Below are 24,153 nucleotides of genomic sequence, written 5' to 3' on the forward strand. Positions count from 1 at the left end.
ACGTTTCTGAATTTTTTTAATGTGCATATCGTTACGTTTCTGAATTTTTTAAATGTGCGTATCGTTACGTTTCTGAATTTTTTTAATGTGCGTATCGTTACGTTTCTGAATTTTTTAATGTGCATATCGTTACGTTTCTGAATTTTTTTTATGTGCATATCGTTACGTTTCTGAATTTTTTAATGTGCGTATCATTACGTTTCTGCATTTTTTAATGTGCATAGCGTTACGTTTCTGAATTTTTTTAATGTGCGTATCGTTATGTTTCTGAATTTTTTAATGTGCATATCGTTACGTTTCTGAATTTTGTTTAATGTGCGTATCGTTACGTTTCTGAATTTTTTAATGTGCGTATCGTTACGTTTCTGAATTTTTTTAATGTGCGTATCGTTACGTTTCGAAATATTTTTAATGTGCGTATCGTTACGTTTCTGAATTTTTTAATGTGCATATCGTTACGTTTCTGAATTTTTTAATGTGCGTATCGTTACGTTTCTGATTTTTTTTAAATGTGCGTATCGTTACGTTTCTGAATTTTTATAATGTGCGTATTGTTACGTTTTTTAATTTTTTAATGCATATCGTTACTTTTCTGAATTTTTTAATGTGCATATCGTTACGTTTCTGAATTTTTTTATGCGTATCGTTACGTTTCTGAATTTTTTTAATGTGCGTATCGTTACGTTTCTGAATTTTTTAATGTGCATATCGTTACGTTTCTGAATTTTTGAATGCATATGGTTACGTTTCTGAATTTTTTAATGTGCGTATCGTTACGTTTCTGAATTTTTTAATGCATATCGTTACGTTTCTGAATTTTTTTAATGCATATCGTTACGTTTCTGAATTTTTTAATGTGTGTATCGTTACGTTTCTGAATTTTTTAATGCATATCGTTACGTTTCTGAATTTTTTAATGCATATCGTAACGTTTCTGAATTTTTTTAATGTGCATATCGTTACGTTTCTGAATTTTTTAATGCATATCGTTACGTTTCTGAATTTTTTAATGTGCGTATTGTTACGTTTTTTAATTTTTTAATGCATATCGTTACGTTTCTGAATTTTTTAATGCATATCGTTACGTTTCTGAATTTTTTAATGTGTGTATCGTTACGTTTCTGAATTTTTTAATGCATATTGTTACGTTTCTTAATTTTTTAATGCATATCGTTACGTTTCTGAATTTTTTAATGCATATCGTTACGTTTCTGAATTTTTTAATGCATATCGTTACGTTTCTGAATTTTTTAATGTGCGTATCGTTACGTTTTTTAATTTTTTAATGCATATCGTTACGTTTCTGAATTTTTTAATGCATATCGTTACGTTTCTGAATTTTTTAATGCATATCGTTACGTTTCTGAATTGTTTAATGTGTGTATCGTTACGTTTCTGAATTTTTTAATGCATATTGTTACGTTTCTGAATTTTTTAATTCATATCGTTACGTTTCTGAATTTTTTAATGTATGTATCGTTACGTTTCTGAATTTTTGGTTGAGGATTTGTTATTATTTGGATTCATCTTGGAATGTTCTCGAGTATCATTTTTCAGAACGTTTCGGTCGATGTAACCGCCGACGTTCTTCAGGTGTATCTTGTCGAACTCGGGAATGTTTCTGTCAAAGTCGGGCATTTGGATAGAATTTTGAACGAAACCCTTTAGTTACTTAATTGCGTAACGACCCATAGTGCAGTGGTCAGAGTACTTGGAAAAATAATTGCAAAAAAACGATATTCTCCTGAAGGTTGAGGTTCAGTTTTTAGTGTGGGCGACGGAAAATACGGTTGCGAATTACTTAGGACCTCTATACAGTTATGGCTGACGTAACAAGATCATGCTACCCCCTTGAAGTAAATAAAAGATTCTGTTCGAAATTTAAAGCAAATTCCCGAGTTTAATGGAAACATTCCCGGGTTCGACAATATACACCTGAAGAAGGTCGAAGTTTACATCGACCGAAATGTAAAATTAACATTCAAGATGAGAACACGAATGCGTATTGTTTCTATTATCTAAGTTAAGTCTTTGCATTGCGTCATCGAATGTTGTAACGCGGTCATTTGTCGGAGAGTGTAACATAGTTTGTTCGCACCATGGGGACGTTTCTGGGAGGCCAGATCATCAGTTGTAAACGCAATCATATAAGAACCTCTGATTGCAGATTTTTTAATCGTTTGTGTATGGTCTTCAAATTATAAGGTTTCATCGTTTCTAAAAGTAAATTTCCCAAGTCCGAGAGAAACATCGTTTGTAAAATTAACCTTTACCGCCTAAAGCTATCTCTTCATAATGAAACAAAATTATGTTAAGTGGAAGAGCATTATGTTGTGTATGAGTGTGAAAATATGTTGTGTATGAGTGTGAAAATATGTTGTGTATAAGTGTGAAAATATGTTGTGTATGAGTGTGAAAATATGTTGTGTATGAGTGTGAAAATATGTTGTGTATGAGTGTGAAAATATGTTGTGCATGAGTGTGAAAATATGTTGTGTATTAGTGTGAAAATATGATGTGTATGAGTGTGAAAATATGTTGTGTGTGTGAAAATATGTTGCGTGTGTGTGAAAATGTATGTGTAAAATTATGTTGTGTGTTTGTTTGTGTGAGTGTGAAACTATTTTGTGTATGTATTTAGGAAGCATATTTTCATTAAGACAAATGTTATTGAACAAAACAGAATGTTTTTACATAATAAGCTTTTTTTTCTTTTAATTTTTTTTTCAATTTGTTGGATGGTCCGTGGAGTATTTTTCTTTCAACTTGTCATACATAACATTTGTAAATTTTATGAAACATTCTTCCATTAGTTTTAGTCTGGTATGTTAACATCTGCTAAATTTGGCGAACGATGCCGTAATGTGTGGCTTTTAAAATCAACGCCTGGGATGAGACGTGATCACGTGCGAAACTCGCGAAAAAAAAAGAAAAATTTTAATATAAGTTTAATATAAATTTTTTATCATTTCACAGTGTTCTCAACCTTTAGATGTTTTTAGTTGGATTTTTTTTAACAGTAAGAGAATTCTCTTACCTACAAATATTCAAATTGTACCTTAACTCTTTCTCCGTTACTAACAAGCAAGATTTTTGCAAAATTGGAAAATAAATTGTCTCGCCAACTGATTAAGCCATTTATAGTGGCGTTTCGTTATGGTCTTCAGCGTTCGAATTGACTTCTTTACATTTCCATAGTCTAATTACTATCTTGAGCTTGATATTTAATTTTTTTTTCTTGTTTTTGTCAATTATCTAGTATGCGCATATTCCATGTTATCTAGTATGCGCATATTCTATGTTATCTAGTATGCGAATATTTCATGTTATCTAGTATGCGCATATTCCATGTTATCTAGTATGCGCATATTCCATGTTATCTAGTATGCGCATATTCCATGTTATCTAGTATGCGCATATTCCATGTTATCTAGTATGCGCATATTCCAATGAAGTTTAACATTGTTGTTTTCCTGTACCACTTCTGGTTTATGCTTATACTACTTTTCTTTGTTATCAAATTCATAAAGTTTGTATATATTTTTTAAGTGCAGGACTTGAGTGACATTGTCATATCTCCATTTTTTATATTTATGTCGTGCTAGCATAAAACATTCTGATAAAGTATGCGCTAAGGTTTATGCCCTTTCATTACACATTCTGCACATCGGCGATTCTGCAGTTTGGTCGATGTAGTGTTTGATGGACCTAGTGCGAGTAACTTGTTCCTGGGCTGCCATTAAAGTGCTATCAGTAGATCTTTTAAGTTCACCCCCTGGCCAACCAATTCCAGCTGTTATTATCTCTCTCTAAATTTCATATTCTTAAATAACACTTGTGTAGTTTCTTTCCAAATATGTTTCCCGTTTTCTTTTGCAACGTTTTTTTTTGTTGTTGTCGCTTTTGTTTTTGTTTTCTTTTTTGTTGTTGTCGCTTTTGTTTTTTTTTTTTTGTTGTTGTCGCTTTTGTTTTTGTTTTTTTTTGTTGTTGTCGCTTTTTTTTTTTTTTTTGTTCAGCCCAGGCTTTTAGTATCTTTTCCTTTTTCACTTTATGAAAAAGAGTTTCTTTATTTTCAGAAATATATTTAGTTAGATTTTCCTCCTTTATGTTCAACACTAAATAAGCCTCGACCATCTTCTTTTCTAGGGCAATACAATCGATGTAATCTCCTTTCTTAGCAAAAGCCCCATAAATTGTAAGTATTTTACATGTTGTTGCGTCCAAACATTTCAATTCATCTACATTCCAGGCAAGTATACCAATGGTATACTAATGGTATATCAAATGATAACTATTACTCTGGTATTGATAGCATAAGTTTTATTCCAACTGCGATTTAAGAATAATGTTTAATATTCATCGTCACTATATTTTAGGTGGCAATAAGCCTTACCAAGGTCCTAGTCTTCTTCGCACCTATCCAGTGGAGGTCTGGTTAGTTTTTTTTTGTTGTTTTGCTTTTTTTTACATGGGGGATCACCACTTATCAAGGCCCGTAAGCCACTCGAGGATAAGGGTAATTTTGTGTACAATAATCGATGGGATAATATCGTAGTAATAGTTGGTATTGGAGATTTGATAAAGCGTCTTACTTAAGGGGGCGATTAATCAGGAATTTGTTTATGTTGGACTTGAAGACGTCCAAGTTGTAGTCAGGTGGGAAACAGGCAAAAAGGAAGAGAATTCCATATGCGTGCACTTCTCAGAAAAAAAAAAGCTATGTTCAGTGCTTTCTCTCCTTGGTTTTTCAATCCTTCTAACCCCCCCCCCGATCTTCCTTGTCCTTATTATTATTATTATTATTATTATTATTATTATTATTATTATTATTATTATTATTATTATTATTTACTCACTAGGAGTAGTCACACAAGCCATAAATAAAGTTTATTCTTTGAGAACAACTTGTGGTGTTCTCTAGAGTCTGAGTGACAACAAGTCTCCCCAGGTTTCCAGTACTCTTCAGCTCTTTTGAAAACTTTTGGACATTAATTAGCGTTATCGTAACAGCCTCTTACCATTGATTTCTCGTTCGCAGACCACTTTATCATTATTATGATCGGCTCACAAGGAGCTTTCACACGGGTCATTAAAGATCTCATTGGATACAGCCTGTGGTATTCCGTGGAAGCTGAGTGACAACAAGTCTCCCCATATTTTCCAGTACTCTCCATCTCTTTCGATAATATTTGCAAGTAAATTTGCATTATCGCAACAGCTGCTTACCATTGATTTCTCGTTGGCAGCGGCCATTGGTCTTTACTGAAATTTGAGTGCCAATAAGCCTCCCCAAGGTCCCAGTTCTCTTTGCATTTATACAGTGGAGGTCTGATCAGTGCTCACTCCTCGGTCTTTCCTTCTTCCTTGGCTATTCGGTCTCACTCCTTTTGGGGAGATAGTGATGTGGTAATGGGATGATAGGGTTGGGTTATTATTATTATTATTATTATTATTATTATTATTATTATTATTATTATTATTATTATTATTAAAATGTCGTATTGATTGTCGTCCCTTGTATTTTACGGCTGTTTTCGTTAATGTTTTTACGACGACTGATATCGATTTTTTTGTTGTTGTTTCTCCATGTGAGTTATGTGTTGCGGGGTTTCTGTTATTTTCCTATCTTGATCACTCTCATTAGAAGTAAGAAAGACATTCCCTCGTGAATAAATGATAGCTCTGTAAACCAGGTATTAACTGCGCACTGAAAGTAAACGCTTAAACAACAAAAATAAATTCTTGAACAACGAAAAAAAACAAAACAAAACAAAACATGGATCAATAAAACCAAACAAAATAACAACTAAATAAGCAAATAGATTAATTAAAAAAAAAAAGAAAAAAAAAGAAAGAAAAGATTACTGAAAACGGCATTACGAGGGAAAAGGAAAGAAAGTCGAACGCCATTCAACCGAATTAAAGTCAACGGCATTTCAGTGGTGACGAGTAAAAGATGGCGACCGAAATCACGTGATATAACAATTCTCGCGAACATAAAACATGGCTTCCCAAATTACAAACCCTCAGACGCCTTCTCATGAGTCATTAGGACAACATGAAAGTTTTAAAGTTGAATCGATTCCTACGAACGTTAAAAAGCTATTGGCTTAAATTGCTTACCCTCTTTATTTCTCCTCCTAGCTTTCTTCCGTACTTCACAGGAACGTGTGTATTCAAAACATTTTCCAGCAAATAAAAATCGTTTCAAACTTCCAAAATGGTAATCCATTGCGAAGTTAGAAAATCCCCTGAAACAAAGAGTCCAAATCTAGGGAGACCGAAAGAAATCTCAAATCAGCACCGAAAGACTCTAGAACGTTCGTTCAACATCCAAATCCGGCCTTTGATCTGATGAGGCGGAAAGGGTGCAATAACTCACATACAAGCTTTCACTATTATTTTCATTTTATCTTACTTTGTTTATCAACATCAAAAAAGTAACTATTTTCCTTTATATTTTTAGTATTTCCCAGATACATCTGCCTTATTTAAAAAAAAAAATGCTAGTTTTATTTTTGGTGTCTTTAAAAAAAAAACACCCAAAATTTTTACTGATGATGAGACTTTGTTTCAAAAAACTAAATGATAAAATTATTGTCCAAGACTTATTGTCTATCTCAATAAAAACATAGTTTCCGAAACGATCGTACAATTTATTGATTTTGTTTGTTCTTGCTTGTAAAACTGATTTTTAATTTTTATTTTTAATTACGAATTATCAATCATCTTACTCAATATATATATATATATATATATATATATATATATATATATATATATATATATATATATAAAATCATCCACATACAGTACTGTGTCGCTGTTTCACAGCTCATCAGTGCGGCTAGACAAGCAACTACATCAAGCCAGGATCGATACACACACAGACGCACACACACGCACACACACACACACACACACACACACACACACACACACACACACACACACACACACACACACACATATATATAAAATAAAATATTATTTTCTTATTTATATTTATGTCTCGGAAGTAGAGTGAAAAGCATATCTTATTTTTCTTTTATTAATATTATTGGAATCTTTTCTTTATTCCTTGTACACATTTTTGTGAATTATTCCATGGATTTCTGCCTTTGGATTATTATGGACCATCTTCTTCCAATTATGGGATTTCCTTGGATTTTACTTATACAAATGGAAATTCTTTTAACTTTCTTGAAGATTTACATTTGGATTTTACCGTCACTGGATTATTTATTGTCCACCAGACTATCCATTCACGTGTAATCATCTTTTTCTTCACTATATTCCCTCTGCTTCATTTTTTTGTTTTCAAGTAAGATCTTTGACTTACTTTTTGTCTCATCAAATACTTCTGCATGCAAAATCCGATCCCGCATTTTGCTAATTCCTACCCTCTGATGAGAAGGAAAGTATTTCTTCGAAACTCCGCGGATTAAGGACTATCCATTTATCTAGTGTTTCCTTTTCAGATTAAATATGTTTTTAACTCATTTCAAAGTGTTTTTTTAACATATTTTATTAACTATTTGCTCATATATATATATATATATATATATATATATATATATATATATATATATATATATATATATATACTAGCAAAAATACCCGTCGTTGACTGGATTAAAAAACAGCTTACAGAAAATGGACTCTGATTTATGAAAGTATAATAGGTTATGAAAAGGTTGTAAAGAGATAGCTTCGAATCCAGCACACTTCACTCCAACCTTCTTACACACCTCCCAATATATCCGGAATTCCATGCGATCGTGTCTTTTGCGGTACTCTCTCTGGGCTAATCCACTACACCCTACTGCAAGGTGTGCAATTGATTCTGAGGTCTTACCACAAATCCGGCATTCTGCAGCAATTTCCTCTCCTAGAACCACTTTTTTGAACAATGCCTGCGCTTGTGATGCACAAACAAAAGCTTCAGTACTCTTAGCCAAATACCCAGCTCTAAACCATTGCCATGATCTTTCATCAGCCACTTCTGCCATATTCTGGAATAACCTTCCGTGCATTTGCTTCCTAGCCAGTTCCTCTGCCCTTTCTCTATCCATACGTTTCACATAATCAGCCTTGATCTCACATACCTCCACTTCATTGGCCACAACCTTAAGTATCCACTCCTCACTTCTAACCACATGCTCCTTGAACGACATCTCGGTTCTAACACAATCTTTTACACTTTTCAATCCTCTCCCACCGTATTTCCTCTTTTGATACAGCCTCGCTACTCTACTTTGATTGTGAAATATACCAAACATTGCTAAAACTTTTCTTGTTTTGATATCCACGGCTTGCAAATCCTTGTCAAACCATTCTAAAATTCCCGCACTGTATCTCAAAACACTGACTGCCCATGCATTCACCACTTTCATTAGGTTTCCTCCATACAGTTTCGACTTTGCAATTTGTTTCACTCTTCTAAGATACTCCTTCCTGACTTTCTCCTTCATTTCTCTGTTCATGATGCCTACACCCTCCAACACTCCTAAATACTTATACCCTATATCTTTTATTTCTTTCATGATTTCTCCATTTGGCAGCACTATTCGATTCGAATGAACCTTTACTCCCCTTTTCATCATCAGCACCGCACATTTACTAATCCCAAACTCCACCCGGATGTCTTCTGAGTATGTCCCTACGAGCTCTACCAGTCTCTCCATTTCCTTTTCATTTCTACCGAATATCTTCAAATCATCCATAAACAGCAGGTGGTTGAGGCGTCTTCCATCAGATCCAAAGTTATACCCCAGTTTTTCTCTCTTCAAGAGGATGCTCAGTGGCTTCATTATCATTACAAAAAGAAGTGGAGATAACGATTCTCTTTGGAATATTTCACGTTTAATGCCAACCTGCTTCAGCACCTCTCTGTTTGCTGTCAGCACCGTTTTCCATTGAGCCATACTTGTCTCCAAAAGCCCTACCACATTCCTAGCAACCTTCATCATCAATAGTGTTTCACAGATCCATGAATGAGGAACCATGTCGCAAGCCTTTCTGTAATCGATCCATGCTGCACTCAGATTCCTCTTTGCATCCTGCATTACTGCCTTATCAACCAGTAGTTGCTCATTGGTACCCCTTGAGCCTTTCGGACACCCTTTCTGTTCATCAGGAAAAACACCATTACTCACAAGATGTCCATAAATTTTTTCCACAAAGATTCCAGTTAACAATTTCCACATTAGTGGTAAACATGTAATTGCTCTATAATTCCTGGCATCTGTTCCCTTTGCAGGATCTTTCCAAATTAGTGTCGTCCTTCCCTTAACAAGCCAATCAGGGACATCTTCCGACTCTACGACACTTTGTAGGGAAGCAGCTATAGGTGAATAAAGGCATTGGAACTGTTTGAACCAGAAGCCCATCAATCGATCTGGACCAGGTGCCATCCAATTTGTCATCCTTCGTATGCCAGCCTTCACATCATCAATGGTTATCTCAACGTTCTCCATCTGCTGCATCCTGATAGCTTTTCTCAGATCTCTCCAAACCAGCTAACCTTCCTATTATATCGCCCTTCGACAGACCAAATCCCACTCCAGAACTTCATGACATCATCTACATTCGGAGTGTCGTTATTTCCCGCCTGCTTACTACTATTTAATTCTTTATACAGCTGAGACTGATTGTTCCGGAAAAGGTTGTTCTGCCGAAACGCAACACTTTTTCCAACAAAGTTCCTAATTTTCATATCACCCGCATGGACCTTCTCTTTCAACATTATTAGAACGGTCATCGTTCCCTTTTCAAGCAATCTGTACCTCCTTTCAAGCTTGTCCGTGGCTTTCTGTCCAAGTTTAACTCTTTCTTATTTCTTCGATCATACGCGCTCTGTTACATGTTCAAACCTCAGCGCGATAATGTTTATTGTTGTTTTCGTCACTGAAAATCTTGTTGGCGATCCTCAAAAAACACGTCTGCTCTGGTCTAAAAATAAAAGAGCAAAAAGTAATCCCTAACTTACTATCCGCCACGTACTTCCTTTTTACGTTACTTCCGTACCACGTTAACTTAATCAACTCGACCTCTGACCCATGCAACATTTGTTCCTATTTACTGTAATTTGGGGCTGTAACGTATTTCTTTGTATAGCATTGATGCCTATTGTTCGCTCTTTGCATAGCATGTCGTGTAACGCCCACCCGCACGAGTTAATTATTCTTAAATAAAAGGAAGAAATAACTGGCAGTAGATAAAATGAACCTCAATAAGCGATGTTTGTTTGAAACTTTATGTTAAAATCGGGCGCACATGGTATCAGTTCAAAGATTGAAAAATTACATGAGATTTGCTAGATAACTAAAATTATTACTTAAATAGACGAAATGAGAAATAGAGCTAGAGTATTGATTAGCGGATCCGAGTTTAAGATGTGATCTCAGCGAATAAGCAGAAGTTAAGAATAGGAAGCAATTTTAGAAAAGGGTATTATGGCCTCTGTTTCTTCTACCTTTTCAAGTGAGCGGTCACAAAAGAACGGTGTCCGTCCCAAAACCCTAATGGGTGGAGCGAGCGAACAATGCCATAGTTATCATAAAAGGCGAATAGCTCTCTCTCTCTCTCTCTCTCTCTCTCTTTCTCTCTCTAAACCTAATGAATATCTTAATGTGTCCCTTCCTCGGATCTATGTAATTGTCAGGTTACTATGTTCCTCAGGCAAGCAAATCCTTCATTTTAAAGAAACCGTACGTGTACTGTGAATTAGTACAATCGAACACAACGATGACATCTCGTGAGGTATTAGCAACATGGTATATAATAAGATTATACACACCTCAAAACCCGAACACGCTATGTCGAGCTGGTAGTCCCTCCTTCACTGAGTACAGAAAAGACAACGTGTAGTATCAGAACAGATACTACACACTGCTCCTAGCATAATGTGCTCATGATAATTTCAAATGTATTTAATATTTGTGCCTACCATTACAGAAAAGCAGGTTGGTATTATCAGGTCGGAATTGTTGGAACCAGCTATTTGTTATATCAGAATATCTTTGTGTTTATTATGAGCGTATGTTTAATTTAGATGGTGGACGGCGAGCAAGGAGTTGGCGGAGGGAGCAATGAATTCGCGCATGTCGAGACATTGTCATGCATAATGAAAGTGATTCTGCTGATCGCTTCTTTACGATGGAAATGAAAAGCAATAAACCACTTAAAACGGATCTATTGTTTTGCATGTAGAGAATAAAAAGAAAAGATACTTTATACAATGAACATCAATTAACGATAACACAGTACATACATTATATATATATATGTGTGTGTGTGTGTGTGTGTGTGTGTGTGTGTGTGTGTGTGTGTGTGTGAGTCGAAGATCGATCCTGGCTTGAGGTAGTTGCTTGTCTAACCGCACTGATGAGCTGTGATACAGCGAAACAGTAATGTATGTGGATGACTATAATGCTCCCTATCTTGGGTTGAGCATATTGGGAAGTGTTATAAAAACTGCCATTAGCGATGTTTTTTGTGTACACAAATCGAGCTTAGGCATTTGGACAATATCAAAACATCGCTAATTCATTACCCGCATAGCGGCGGTCTATATATATATATATATATATATATATATATATATATATATATATATATATAGGCTGCCGTTTTTTTAAACAATATATATACCGCTCCCCATGTGGGGGTACCAAATTGGTTAAAGGGAAAATTATTCCCAGTTGCATTTAGGTAAAAATTCACTTTCATTCAAAACGTATCGTAAAATCAAAAACAAATAACCTATATATATATATATATATATATATATATATATATATATATATATATATATATATATCAGAGAGGCGGTAGCACTCTCTATATAGGGATGGCCCGTACACGCCTATATACGCCTACAAAACAAAACTATCCAAATCTCAACTAAAATCAACTTATAAGTTTCAAAAAGCACATATTCTTACAGAAAAGCGTCTTACGAATCCAGCGAGTGTCAGAACGTCGGTTAAAATGTCAAAAGAGAGCAAAAAAAAAAGGGTACAAAAATGGCCAATTGTTCTTCTTTCTTCTTTCTTCTTCTTTCTTCTTTCTTTTGAGACGATGTATCTCGGTGTACGAACGGTCTCTGACAACAATTCAAGCATCAATCGACTGCTCTTTACACGGAGAAGTGCAGTGACCCATCGCTTTTTAGCTAACTCCATAATTAAATAAGATTACGTGTAATAACAAGTTTTAAACACTATATACCCAATGTAGACAGACCACTTCGAACACGGAACTTCTCTCAAAAGGGACAGCTCCAAATAATACACCGGGTGCTCACAGACGTTCCAGTTTGCCAGTGGCCTATATTTCTTGGACGCTGAATATTTGAGGTGAACGTTAAGGTTTTTTCTTTAAACAGTAACCCACCAGCGTTAATGAAACCACGAAATCTTTATCTCAGTTGATCAAAATTGTTATAAGAGTAACCTATCAGCAAGTACGACGTCAAAAAACAATGTTATAAAAACAAATAATTCTTCAGATTTTGGACTGTAAAATATGTACAAAATGTCAATGCTGTGACCAGGATTCGAACCTAGGTTAGCACGGCCACAACGTGGGGTCCTAACCTCTAGACGATCACGGCTAACACTGACGTCTGTCGCTCTTGGCAGAAAGACACATGACTACTGTCAAACTATTGAAAAATAAGGAGGAAACTTGAAATTCTCACGCATGCGCAAAAATACACTATAGCAACCATTGTTAAATACAGCTGAATCTCTTTGCTCGCTAAGAAAATAGATCAGACCAGTTCTTCTAAGAACTCACCAAACGCCAAAGGAAATAAGTTAAATTAACCGCAAAAGAAACTGCAAGAAAGTCATCTTCTAAGAACTCACTGGAAGCTGACCAAAAAGAATCAAAATCCAAGCCCTAGCCACAAAAATAACTAGATATTGTGGCTACTATACACAATCTACTAATAAAAACAAGTAAGTTTTCTAAAATAAACTACAATAAATTAACCAAGTAACCTCACACTGTCACTGATTAGGACTTCATATAAAGATAACAACTACACTATTGGTGTATATACCGTTCTACACTTTAACTATTGGTGACGGGGCAGTATCTCAATTTTACGAAAGTTGTCTTGCTATAAGATAAGTGATATTATAGTAAGATACACATAAGTGTTATATGTTTACATTTAATAAAAAATGCCAAAGTCAGCATGTAGTAAAAAAGCTCAGAGAAATATAGACTATGAAAAAAACAAAGTCAAGGTATTATCTGAGCAAAAAGAATACTATCAGAAAAATGCTGAAATAATAAAAATTAAGTATCATGCAAATCCTGAGGCAAAGAAGGCTGCCTCACGTGCTGACTCAAAAGCACGGTATAACAGGGATCCCGAGGGGGGAAAAACTGCCTCACGTGCTCTTTATAACAAAGAACCAGAAAAAAGAAGGCTGCCTCACGCGCTGACTCAAAAGCACGGTATAACAGGGATTCTGAGGGGAAAAAGCTGCCTCACGTGCTCTTTATAACAAAGAACCAGAAAAAAGAAGGCTGCCTCACGTGCTGACTCAAAAGCATGGTATAACAGGGATTCTGAGGGAAAAAGCTGCCTCACGTGCTCTTTATAACAAAGAACCAGAAAAAAAGAAGGCTGCCTCACGTGCTGACTCAAAAGCACGGTATAACAGGGATCTCAAAGGGAAAAAAGCTGCCTCATGCACAAACTATTATAAAAAGACCTAAAACCCAGCAGGAAGCGACCTGCTACTAATGGAGGCGGCAATGAGCCGCCTCCTAAAAAAGACAATACTATCATGAATGTAAGTTTAAAAATAAGACTGTAAGTAAAAATACTAATTAACAAGAATAAAAAAGCATTGGAAATACAAAAGAATATAGGGATGGTATGCCAAAAAGTATACAAACAAGATAGCTATGAATGGCTAGGCACATGGAAATAGAATTGCATCCAAAGTATAGCCCTATAGCTTTTTACAACCGTAATGATGGCACGGAATGAAGATTGGAGAAAAGCTATAGGGCTATACTTTGGATGCAATTCTATTTCCATGTGCCTAGCCAATCATAGCTATCTTGTTTGTATACTTTTTGGCATACCATCCCTATATTCTTTTGCATTTCCAATGCTTTTTTATTCTTGTATATATATGTTTTTGCAAAAGTTACAATCCGTTGACTTAGAACGAACGTTTTATGCAAAATTTCTACAATAAATATTGTATTGTGGTCGCTATTCAATATTAATTCCTATTAATCCTTAACTGTTCATCGAACGGATACCATAGTACTTAGTTTGCTGTACCTTCTCATAACAAAGGTCTATACAACATTTCAGGCAGATCTGCTCTGTAGATTCCGAGAAAAAAGAAACGGACTTACTAAGAGAAATATAAATATAGATATTGCGTGCATTTAGGCGGCATTTTTTCATCATATCTCGCTGCCCCGCCATGCAGCTGGTAAAACTTTAGATCAATTTACCAACATCTACAAAAACATAACGCCCCCCCCACCCCGATTTAATACAAATGCTATTAAATAACATTAAATAATACATTCCGAAACCAACTAAAAGAAATAAAAAATTGCGGCAAACGTCACTTCCTTCACTCATGGCTGCAAAACCATGAAATGTATATAAACAAATTATTATTTATAATTCATAATTATTTCGCCCTTTTAAAAAGTAAATACTTAAGAGTTGAATACTGTCTTAAAACTAAAAGGCAGTCAGCTGGCCTTTTGCAAGATCACGATTTCGGGTCGCTCGATCACTATAGATCGTCTTAATAACATTGTGCATATATTTAACTTCATGAATGTTCAATTTCACTTCATTATCGTGATGATTGACGGAGCGCAGGTGTAACATTCCTTGCTAACGGAGTCAAAAGTGATTTCATTGTGAGTTTCGAACCCTTTGCTCGGCAGCAACCGTCCCTTCCTGCACTGATGATTGCGAAAGCATGAAACACATTACACGTGTTTGTTGTTATAAAAAGTAATTATTATATGTACATTATTTAGTTTAGGCAAATGCCTAATTTTTCATTATATTGTGTCTTACACGTGTTTCGTTGTATATTTGAAAATATTTTTCTTATATTACTAAACAACACATTTAAAAAATCGCTACATGGAAAGATATTTATGAATCTTTTTCCATAAAAGTAGACTCCCAAAACAATATCTATCTATCTATCTATTTATCTATATATATATATATATATTGATTTCAACGTTATTTGAAGCATGAAAACGGTGTTATTTTTTGTATTTAATATTAATGACACAAAAAATATCGTTTTCGTGCTTCAAAAACCCTCATAATCTTGAAATCACTATTCTATTTTATTATTACACACATGAATCTGTCGTCCCCTTCGAAGTAATCTCCTCCGGCTGCAATGCACTTGTTGTACCGTTCCAACAACTTCTGGAAAGCCCTATGGAAGTCCTTTTGTGTGAGCGTGTCAATGGCCCTCGTCACAGCCTCTTTCACCTCCTCACTTGTCTCATAACGGCAGTCTAAGTTTTTCCTTGAGCTTAGGAAATAATCAAAAGTCACACGGAGCAAGGTTTGGACTATAGGGAGTGTGTGGAACTGTCTTGATACCCATCTTGATCAAATAGTCTGTGACAAGGATGGAGTTGTGCACTGGTGCATTGTCCTAGTGGAAATGTCACTGACCTGATTTGAAGAATGCGGGCCTCTTCTGATGGAATCTCTTCCTTAACTATCAAAAAAAAAAAAAAAGAAGAAATAATCAAAAGTTTATGGGTGGATATACTCTGTCTGGCTTTCTTGAGTTTGGGAGAGTCAGCATGCTTCCACTGGAAGCTCTGTCTCTTGATCTCTTTCATCGCAGATCGCCAGAGCATCAAGAACTGTGAAATTCTTTATTTGGCCAATCAACTGGTGTTCTGACTTCCTTACTCCTCCCGCATCTCTAATCATCCCTCACAGACTCCCTGCTTTCCTTTAATCTCTTATCTCACTCAAAAACTGATGCTCTATTCATGCAAGATGGTTCAAAAGCAGTCTGAAGCATTCCATACGTTTCTTTACAGTTTTGAAATTTACCAACTGTGACAATCAGGCTTTAGTAAGATGTATTCCAATTTTTGCTGTAGCTGCTCATTTTATCCCGAAATCATAAAAACTGGTCAATCATCTCATAAGATGTATAGCAATAACATACTGAATTTTCAAGAGTCAACAACAATTTAAATACGTGAACAAAATGTCTGGAAACTTATTAAAGTATATAGCAAGTGAGTTTAAATAATTCTGATAAACCGTGATATAAACACCTATCAAGCTCAACACTTGTGAGTGGAACATAACACAATAATTAAATAAAAAATACATAGAAATAAAGATAAATTTATTTTCTATTATCTATTTATTTTATATTTATATTTTATTGTGTATTCTATTTCTGCATAAAAATTTTCAGTCTTTTTGAAAATTTTGATATTATTCTATGGTAAAAATTTTATGACAATTAGTAAAAAAAGAAACCATATTTTCTAACTAATAAAATATGCCCAAATTTGCCTGCATTTGTATATATAGTGTCCTGGCAGATTAGGTTTAGTTTTGCTGCTTTTTCTGTCTCCCTTACATTTGTCGGTTTTGCTGCTTCGGTTGTTTTCCCTGCATAACTTTAGTTATGCTGCTTTGGGATTTGTCTCCCCTGTGGCCTTGCCAGGCCACTAATATATATATATATATATATATATATATATATATATATATATATATATATTCCAGATTATACCTGCATATTATCTGAACTCAAAAACACGCGGCTTTTTTTTTCTCTCTAAAGTATGCATTACTTCTAGCTAGTCTAAACTTAATACGTAACCCTAAAGGTATTTCTTCTTAACCAGTTTTTTACACGAGTTAAAATTTAACCAGACTTTCCAATTTGATAAAAGTTCCATTATAGCATATTTATTATGGGGTGGAGCTGAAATGGTCGAACATTCTGGCATGAGGTAGATAATTCAATGTTGAATTTAAAAGAAAGAAATAAAAATACAGAACTCACCAAGATTCCCCCACCACCACCACCGCCACCCAACATACCCTTTAAATATCGGCATAAAAACAGACTGACTGACTAGCATCCCTTTTTACGCTACGAACTCAAGAAGCTAAGTCACTTTTCTATCCGTAACTTTTGAAGTCTACTAACATCTGTCCGTAACTTTTCTATCCGTAACTTTTGAAGTCTACTAACATCTGTCCGTAACTTTTCTATCCGTAACTTTTGAAGTCTACAAACATCTGTCCGTAACTTTTCTATGCGTAACTTTTGAAGTCTACTAACATCTGTCCGTAACTTTTCTATCCGTAACTTTTGAAGTCTACAAACATCTGTCCGTAACTTTTCTATCCGTAACTTTTGAAGTCTACAAACATCTGTCCGTAACTTTTCTATCCGTAACTTTTGAAGTCTACTAACATCTGTCCGTAACTTTTCTATCCGTAACTTTTGAAGTCTACTAACATCTGTCCGTAACTTTTCTATCCGTAACTTTTGAAGTCTACAAACATCTGTCCGTAACTTTTCTATCCGTAACTTTTGAAGTCTACTAACATCTGTCCGTAACTTTTCTATCCGTAACTTTTGAAGTCTACTAACATCTGTCCGTAACTTTTCTATCCGTAACTTTTGAAGTCTACTAACATCTGTCCGTAACTTTTCTATCCGTAACTTTTGAAGTCTACTAACATCTGTCCGTAACTTTTCTATCCGTAACTTTTGAAGTCTACTAACATCTGTCCGTAACTTTTCTATCCGTAACTTTTGAAGTTTACTAACATCTGTCCGTAACTTTTCTATCCATAACTTTTGAAGTCTACTAACATCTGTCCGTAACTTTTCTATCCGTAACTTTTGAAGTCTACTAACATCTGTCCGTAACTTTTCTATCCGTAACTTTTGAAGTTTACTAACATCTGTCCGTAACTTTTCTATCCGTAACTTTTGAAGTCTACTAACATCTGTCGGTAACTTTTCTATCCGTAACTTTTGAAGTCTACTAACATCTGTCCGTAACTTTTCTATCCGTAACTTTTGAAGTCTACTAACATCTGTCCGTAACTTTTCTATCCGTAACTTTTGAAGTCTACTAACATCTGTCCGTAACTTTTCTATCCGTAACTTTTGAAGTCTACTAACATCTGTCCGTAACTTTTCTATCCGTAACTTTTGAAGTTTACTAACATCTGTCCGTAACTTTTCTATCCGTAACTTTTGAAGTCTACTAACATCTGTGGATTGCAAACTTTTGTTTTATTTTTTACTTATTCCAGCTTTGACTTTTATCCTGAATATTTGTTTCGTTTTCTTTTATCTTTTTTTGTTTTTCCTAAATCTTTTTTGTCGAATATACTATTATTAACCAATACTTTTTTCCTATATTTTAAACGAGAAAGAAAAAAAGTCTCCTATGAAATTGAACATTTCCCAAATAGGTAGATAAAGGCAAAAAGTATCCATGCATTAATATGGGAGGGGAAACTATCTTCAAGTACTGTCCTAAACTGGGAATGGGGCAACGGACTTATACTAAGTAGATATTAATAAGTCCTTCTCACCTTTTTTTTTATAATTTAAATGGAGAGTAGATAATGCATGTGGATGTGTTATCGGCATCTCCAGTAACTCTCACTTCTCCTTTTTTGTCCTTCAGTCCTCATTTCCAATGAGTGATTTTTCTGACAAAGGGTGAAGAAAAAGTTGCTTTCCAGGTCGGTAATACTTCGTGAACAGTAGCCTGAAATGTCGGAAAATTTCTGTTTCTATGTCTATCCTTGTGGTCATGTCACTAGTAAGTGCAGCTGGAGGTAAACGTTTCATATGAGCTGACGTTATCCGCCTGTTGGCTCGTTGGAAAGCTAATAACCTGAATTGTGTAGTCGTCTATGTGACATTAGCCCTTAAGGTGGCACATTAAAGAGATCATTCATCACCCAGAGCCTTTTTTTTTCGCACATTTTTACAGCCATAAAATGTTTCAATCATAGTTATTTGTTTTCCTAGTTTTGCATATGAATTACAAAATATCTGATATTGCCCCAAAAACTTTGGCTTTGATGGAGGGGAGACTAAAACTTACTGTTATGGTTTTTAAAAATATGAAATAACAGCAAGCGCGCAACTTCATTCCAAATATTTCTCATATGTTAAATCTCCCCTCTTTGGTTTTCATGCAGAAAGTAAATTTCACAGTGTATAAGGATTATTTGATACTGGAGATATTCATAATCGTACCTTATTTTCAAAAGTTTGTTATAACATGAGATATTTTAGATCATTCGAAACCATAGCAGTAAGGTTTAGTCTCCCCTCCACCCAGGCTAGAGGTTTTGGGGAAAATATATATATACATAGTGTGTGTGTATTGAATTCGAGCAGATTCCTTTAGCTATGTAAAAGTGCTGATTGTTTTTAATTTCCTATTGTCATTGTACAATTCCTCTCTTACAGTGAATAAAATCCGCCTCCGCCTCCACCTCGTTAAAACCAGTAACTACAATGTTGACTATGAAACTGTATTATGACTCATTGGATGCGGAAACCCGGACTATCCTCGACAAATACGAGGAACAAAAAGAAGAGGAACAAGTTTGTGTACGTTCACATTTTTTGTGTGCGGCGTGTTATATATGTATTATTTATGGGTATTTAACGCTGGAAATATGGCACCAGCATACATCGCTTTTAAATATGAAAAAGAAAAGGTACTTGTTAAGATAGTGTCGCAAGATCGATTTATTTTAATATGTCGTTTTAAGCAAAAACAACAGCACTTAAGTAATTGACATGTCGAAAATAGTAACATATCCAAGAATTACGAAAACTCGTCGAGTAGAAAATTAGTTATAGTTAAAAGTAATTTTTACGGAAAATTAGTGGAAATTGCATTTCGCTGGATGTTGCGAATACAGGCGACATACTTATCGCCCTTTTCGTCACTTTAATAGCGACGAAAACTTTAGCCTTATTGTAATAGACTTTTTTTTTTTTACTAAAACACAATAGCAGTTGTTCTACTCGAAAAATTTAGAGAATTTTTGTGCATATTAATATTTTCGACGACTCAAAAAAAACAAAAACAAAAACAAAAAAAAACACCCGTTCCTTGAGCCGTGAGTATACAATACCCGGTTATGTTAATTTCCATCTATATCTAGTTTCTACTGCTTTATAGCTAATTCGAGGAAACCTATTTGTGAAATTCCATGAAACCAAAGTAACGCTTAATATTTGCATGAAAGAAAGTAACTACGATTAATGCATACGTTTTTTATAGGTCCTGAACTGTCACCTAGGCTTCAGCCTCTGCCCCATCTACGAAATGTGGCATCCCTTTGCTTGTTCTACAAGTATGTTAATGGTGGATGTTCTGACGAACTACAATCCCTTGTACCCCCTTGACGTAAATATCCCCGACTCACCCGACAAGCAGCTAAATCCCACTCCTTCATAGTAGAGATCCCTAGGTGTAAGAAATCCTTCTACTCCAATAGTTTATTCCTCAAACCTGCTAGACTTTGAAACTCCCTTCCGGGATTCTGCTTCCCCAGCTGTTCTGACATGCAGAAGTTCAAGTGTAATGCGAACCGACAACTTGCTGCTCATCCCCCTTCATAATATCCCTACAACTTATGTCCCCGATAATAGCCTCGTACTTCAAAGTGGCACTGTGCCTTGTTTGGGGTGAAAATTTGAATTAAAAAAAAAATTTAGAAATCATGTTTTTAAGCCAAAATAATTCTCTTCGATCACAAATGCCGAATACGCTTTGTTCTTTTTTTTTTTACGATTTTTAAAAAAATTGAATCACTTAGTTAAAAATATATTATGCAAATTTTTTTATGATATTATCTGATATTAATTTTTTAACTTTATTAAATACGTGTCCAGTTTTTTTTTTAAATATTAAAACTTAAGAGTTATTCGAAATCGCTTATTAACGTCATAAAAACTACTGCCTAGTACTGTGTACTCTGCCTGTTCCGTTTTCGTTAACCAATTACACGTTTACATCTGTATACGAACAGAAAAACTCCAAAAGTACCCTAACTTTTTAATATAATCATAATATCTTCTCTTCTATCCCATCTTCTTCTATCTTCTTCTGTCTTCTATCTATCTATCTTCTTCTATTCTATCTATCTTTCTATCTAATCTCTTCTCTTCTCTATCTTCTATCTTCTTCTATCTATTCTTCTATCTTCTTCTATCTATCTCTTCTTCTTCTCTATCTTCTTCTTCTATTCTATCTTCTTCTATCTTATATATATATATATATATATATATATATATATATATATATTATAAGGTAAAATTAAAGCCAAGAACAATGCGAGATTTTTTTTTTATATAGAGTAAAACTCTAAACAACAGTATTTTTTTTCTGTTGTATCCAATGGTGTTATAGATCTCAATATATTTCAGACTTATTAGTCCTTTTTCAAGAGAAGACAGCGGAAGAGTGTTCTTCATGAGTGCAAACTTTGTCTGGCCGAGACTGATGGGTATAAGTAGGTTGTCGTTTGCTTGAAGCATTGTTGAAGAAAATTATATATATATAATGAACTCATTTTCCCCCGTGTTAGTTGGACCGTAAACGAATTAATAATCAAGACATTACATATAAATGTAATGTGCACAAACTGCAGCACAGGATCTGAGTTGTGCTATAGGCCTATTACCCTTACACTTCCTCGATAACCGTACATTCCTATATTTTTCCCGGTGAGAGTTCACTGCCAAAATCGGTTAATTTCAATGGAAGTTGCAACATCTTTTCTCTTTATTAGATTCCTCCTTTTCCCGCTCCCCATTTACACTGCATCGGATGAGTTCACAAGGAACATTGCGAAGAAACACCGGTTTGAAATCGTACAAGGTTATTTATGCCGTTTTTTTTATCTTCTTTCCCTGATTTATGCTTTCTGTTTTTACCCTAAATAAAATAAAAATGAAAAATATATAAAGAAAACGCGATTACTATTATTGTTTTCTTTTTTCTTTTTTTAGTTAGTGTAAGACGCAACCTGCGGGACTAACCAGTTCTTACTTCCGGTTTTAACGACTCTAACCTTAAAATATAACTATACCTTTATTTATTATTGCTTGCAACTAAACAATTATTTTTACACAAAAATTAATTATTTACTGTTTATTATTACAATGCAACAATATCGTGAATTCACTTGCATTAATTACACTTAAATTAAAATCAAAACAAATAAATGCATTTAGAATTCGAGAAAACAAAAAAAAATTCATTTAGAATTTGTTCACTGCGGAATTGATATTTGACCTAATTCACTTTTTAGTTAATTCATCACGTTTTTTTTTTTCGTTTTTTTTTCAATGATTCGAGTTCGAATCCCCCCCCCCTCCTGCAAAGTATTTTGTGATTTTTCAAATACCCGGGCACTGTTCGTATTGCATCATGTTCATTTTTTTAATTGATTTTTTTTTCGGGATTTTTTTTTGATAGTTTTAACATTGTTTGTTTTTATAATATTTTAACAGCGTTATTACTTTGCGTTGTTTTCATTTTATCACCTCCCCCCCCTCAACCACACACGCATCTTAAAACCCGGGCAACGTCGGGTAACCACCGCTAGTAATATAATATTGTAACACACACACAAACAAACACACACAAACAAACAAACACACACATACACACACGACAATTTAAGGCACGACGAATGTACGAAAACTGCTCCTACTCATTTTCTATTGGTGTGATATTTGGGCACGACAAATTAAAGCACAACATATGTACGACAATAAATACGACTCATCGGCTGCTGCTATGCGGGTAAGGAATCAACAACATATGTATACGTTATTCGTTTTAATTTTTCTTACATTTTTGTTTTTGTTTTTCTTTCTTTCGGTGATCAAATAAAGTTTATTTAACTTTGAGTTGTCATGAATTTTGTTTTGAGCTGTGATACTGCGTAACAGTACTGCTTGTGGAGGATTATAATGCTCCCTATTTTGGGTTGAGCTTATTGGGAAGTGATAAACAAACTACCCTTAGTGTATTAAGCGATGCTCTTTCTGTAAACAAATTGAGCTTAGGCATTTAGCCTATGTCAGAACATTGTTAATTCCCTACCCGCATAGCAGCAGCCGATGAGTAGTAGTTATTGTCCTACATATGTCGTGCCAAAATATCACACAAATAGAAAATGACTAGGAGCAGTTTTCGTGCATTCGTCGTGCTTTAATTTGTCGTACATAACTAGCAAAACCGGACAAAAATGTAAGCATTTAGGGACTTACCAACTTTATTTCCTTCCTTTCTTTTGAGGATCGCAGCCTCGAGTCGCCGTCGGGACATATTTCGTTCGCCTGTTTGTTGCTTGTTTGTTTGTTGCGTACTGTTCCTCGTTTCCACTGATGTCTTATAGACAGGATGATACTCCCAGTATTTAGGCCTGCTCACAACACGCACACACAATTTGAAGTGAGCTGGGCGTAAAGGGCGTTTGTAAGAAGCGTCCAGGCACTTGGTCGGAAACGGAGAAAAAAAATGATGGCCGACGGCGGCAACGGGGGCGACGGGTTATTGTCGGCAATAGCGAGAGCCAGCTGAAGTTGTGATCGTCATTTCGTGAATGAATTATGGAAACAAAAACTGTGGAGAATACACGCAAAGAAAAAGAAGAGAAAATGAAAAACTAGATAAATAAATAAAAAATAAAATCTCAAATAAATACGAACAAACAAAAGAATATCAGTCCTGTCCGTCGGTTACATAGAGATGCGTGCGAAAATTGTGGTAGGGGTGTGGCTTGACCTGGAGTGCTCAAATAAACAGGGATGTCGGGTTGGTAAGCAAAACAGTTATAATATTGATGTGAGAATCATGCCAATAAACGATAATATTTACCTAGCATTTTTCTTTATCTTTTTTTTCACACGAGACAAGGCATATTGCCACTTAAAACCTTAGTTTGCGATCATGTCTAAAAGGGAACTGTGGAGAGTTGACCAGTGAGACGATCTGTTATTACATTTAAACTTCAGTATGTTAGTACACTTAGGGAAGCAAAAAACAGGTAGGGAATTTCAAAGTCTG

At 34.9% G+C, this 24,153-nt stretch overlaps 1 protein-coding gene across 1 annotated transcript in view; it reads right to left on the reverse strand.

Annotated features, from left to right (window-relative positions):
* The window catches only part of LOC145254763 (uncharacterized), a 125,922-nt gene extending 102,231 nt beyond the window's left edge, over positions 1-23,691 (reverse strand). Inside the window, exon 1 of the mRNA XM_080113525.1 lies at positions 23,355-23,691. Within this exon, the coding sequence (XP_079969651.1) occupies positions 23,355-23,412 (58 nt within the window). The 5' untranslated portion in view covers positions 23,413-23,691. The remainder of the gene's footprint in view (positions 1-23,354) is intronic.
* Positions 23,692-24,153: the final 462 nt, after the last annotated feature.

This window comes from Euprymna scolopes, chromosome 30 (assembly GCF_053919585.1).
Source record: "Euprymna scolopes isolate OS-2025 chromosome 30, ASM5391958v1, whole genome shotgun sequence".
Classification (NCBI taxonomy): domain Eukaryota; kingdom Metazoa; phylum Mollusca; class Cephalopoda; order Sepiida; family Sepiolidae; genus Euprymna; species Euprymna scolopes.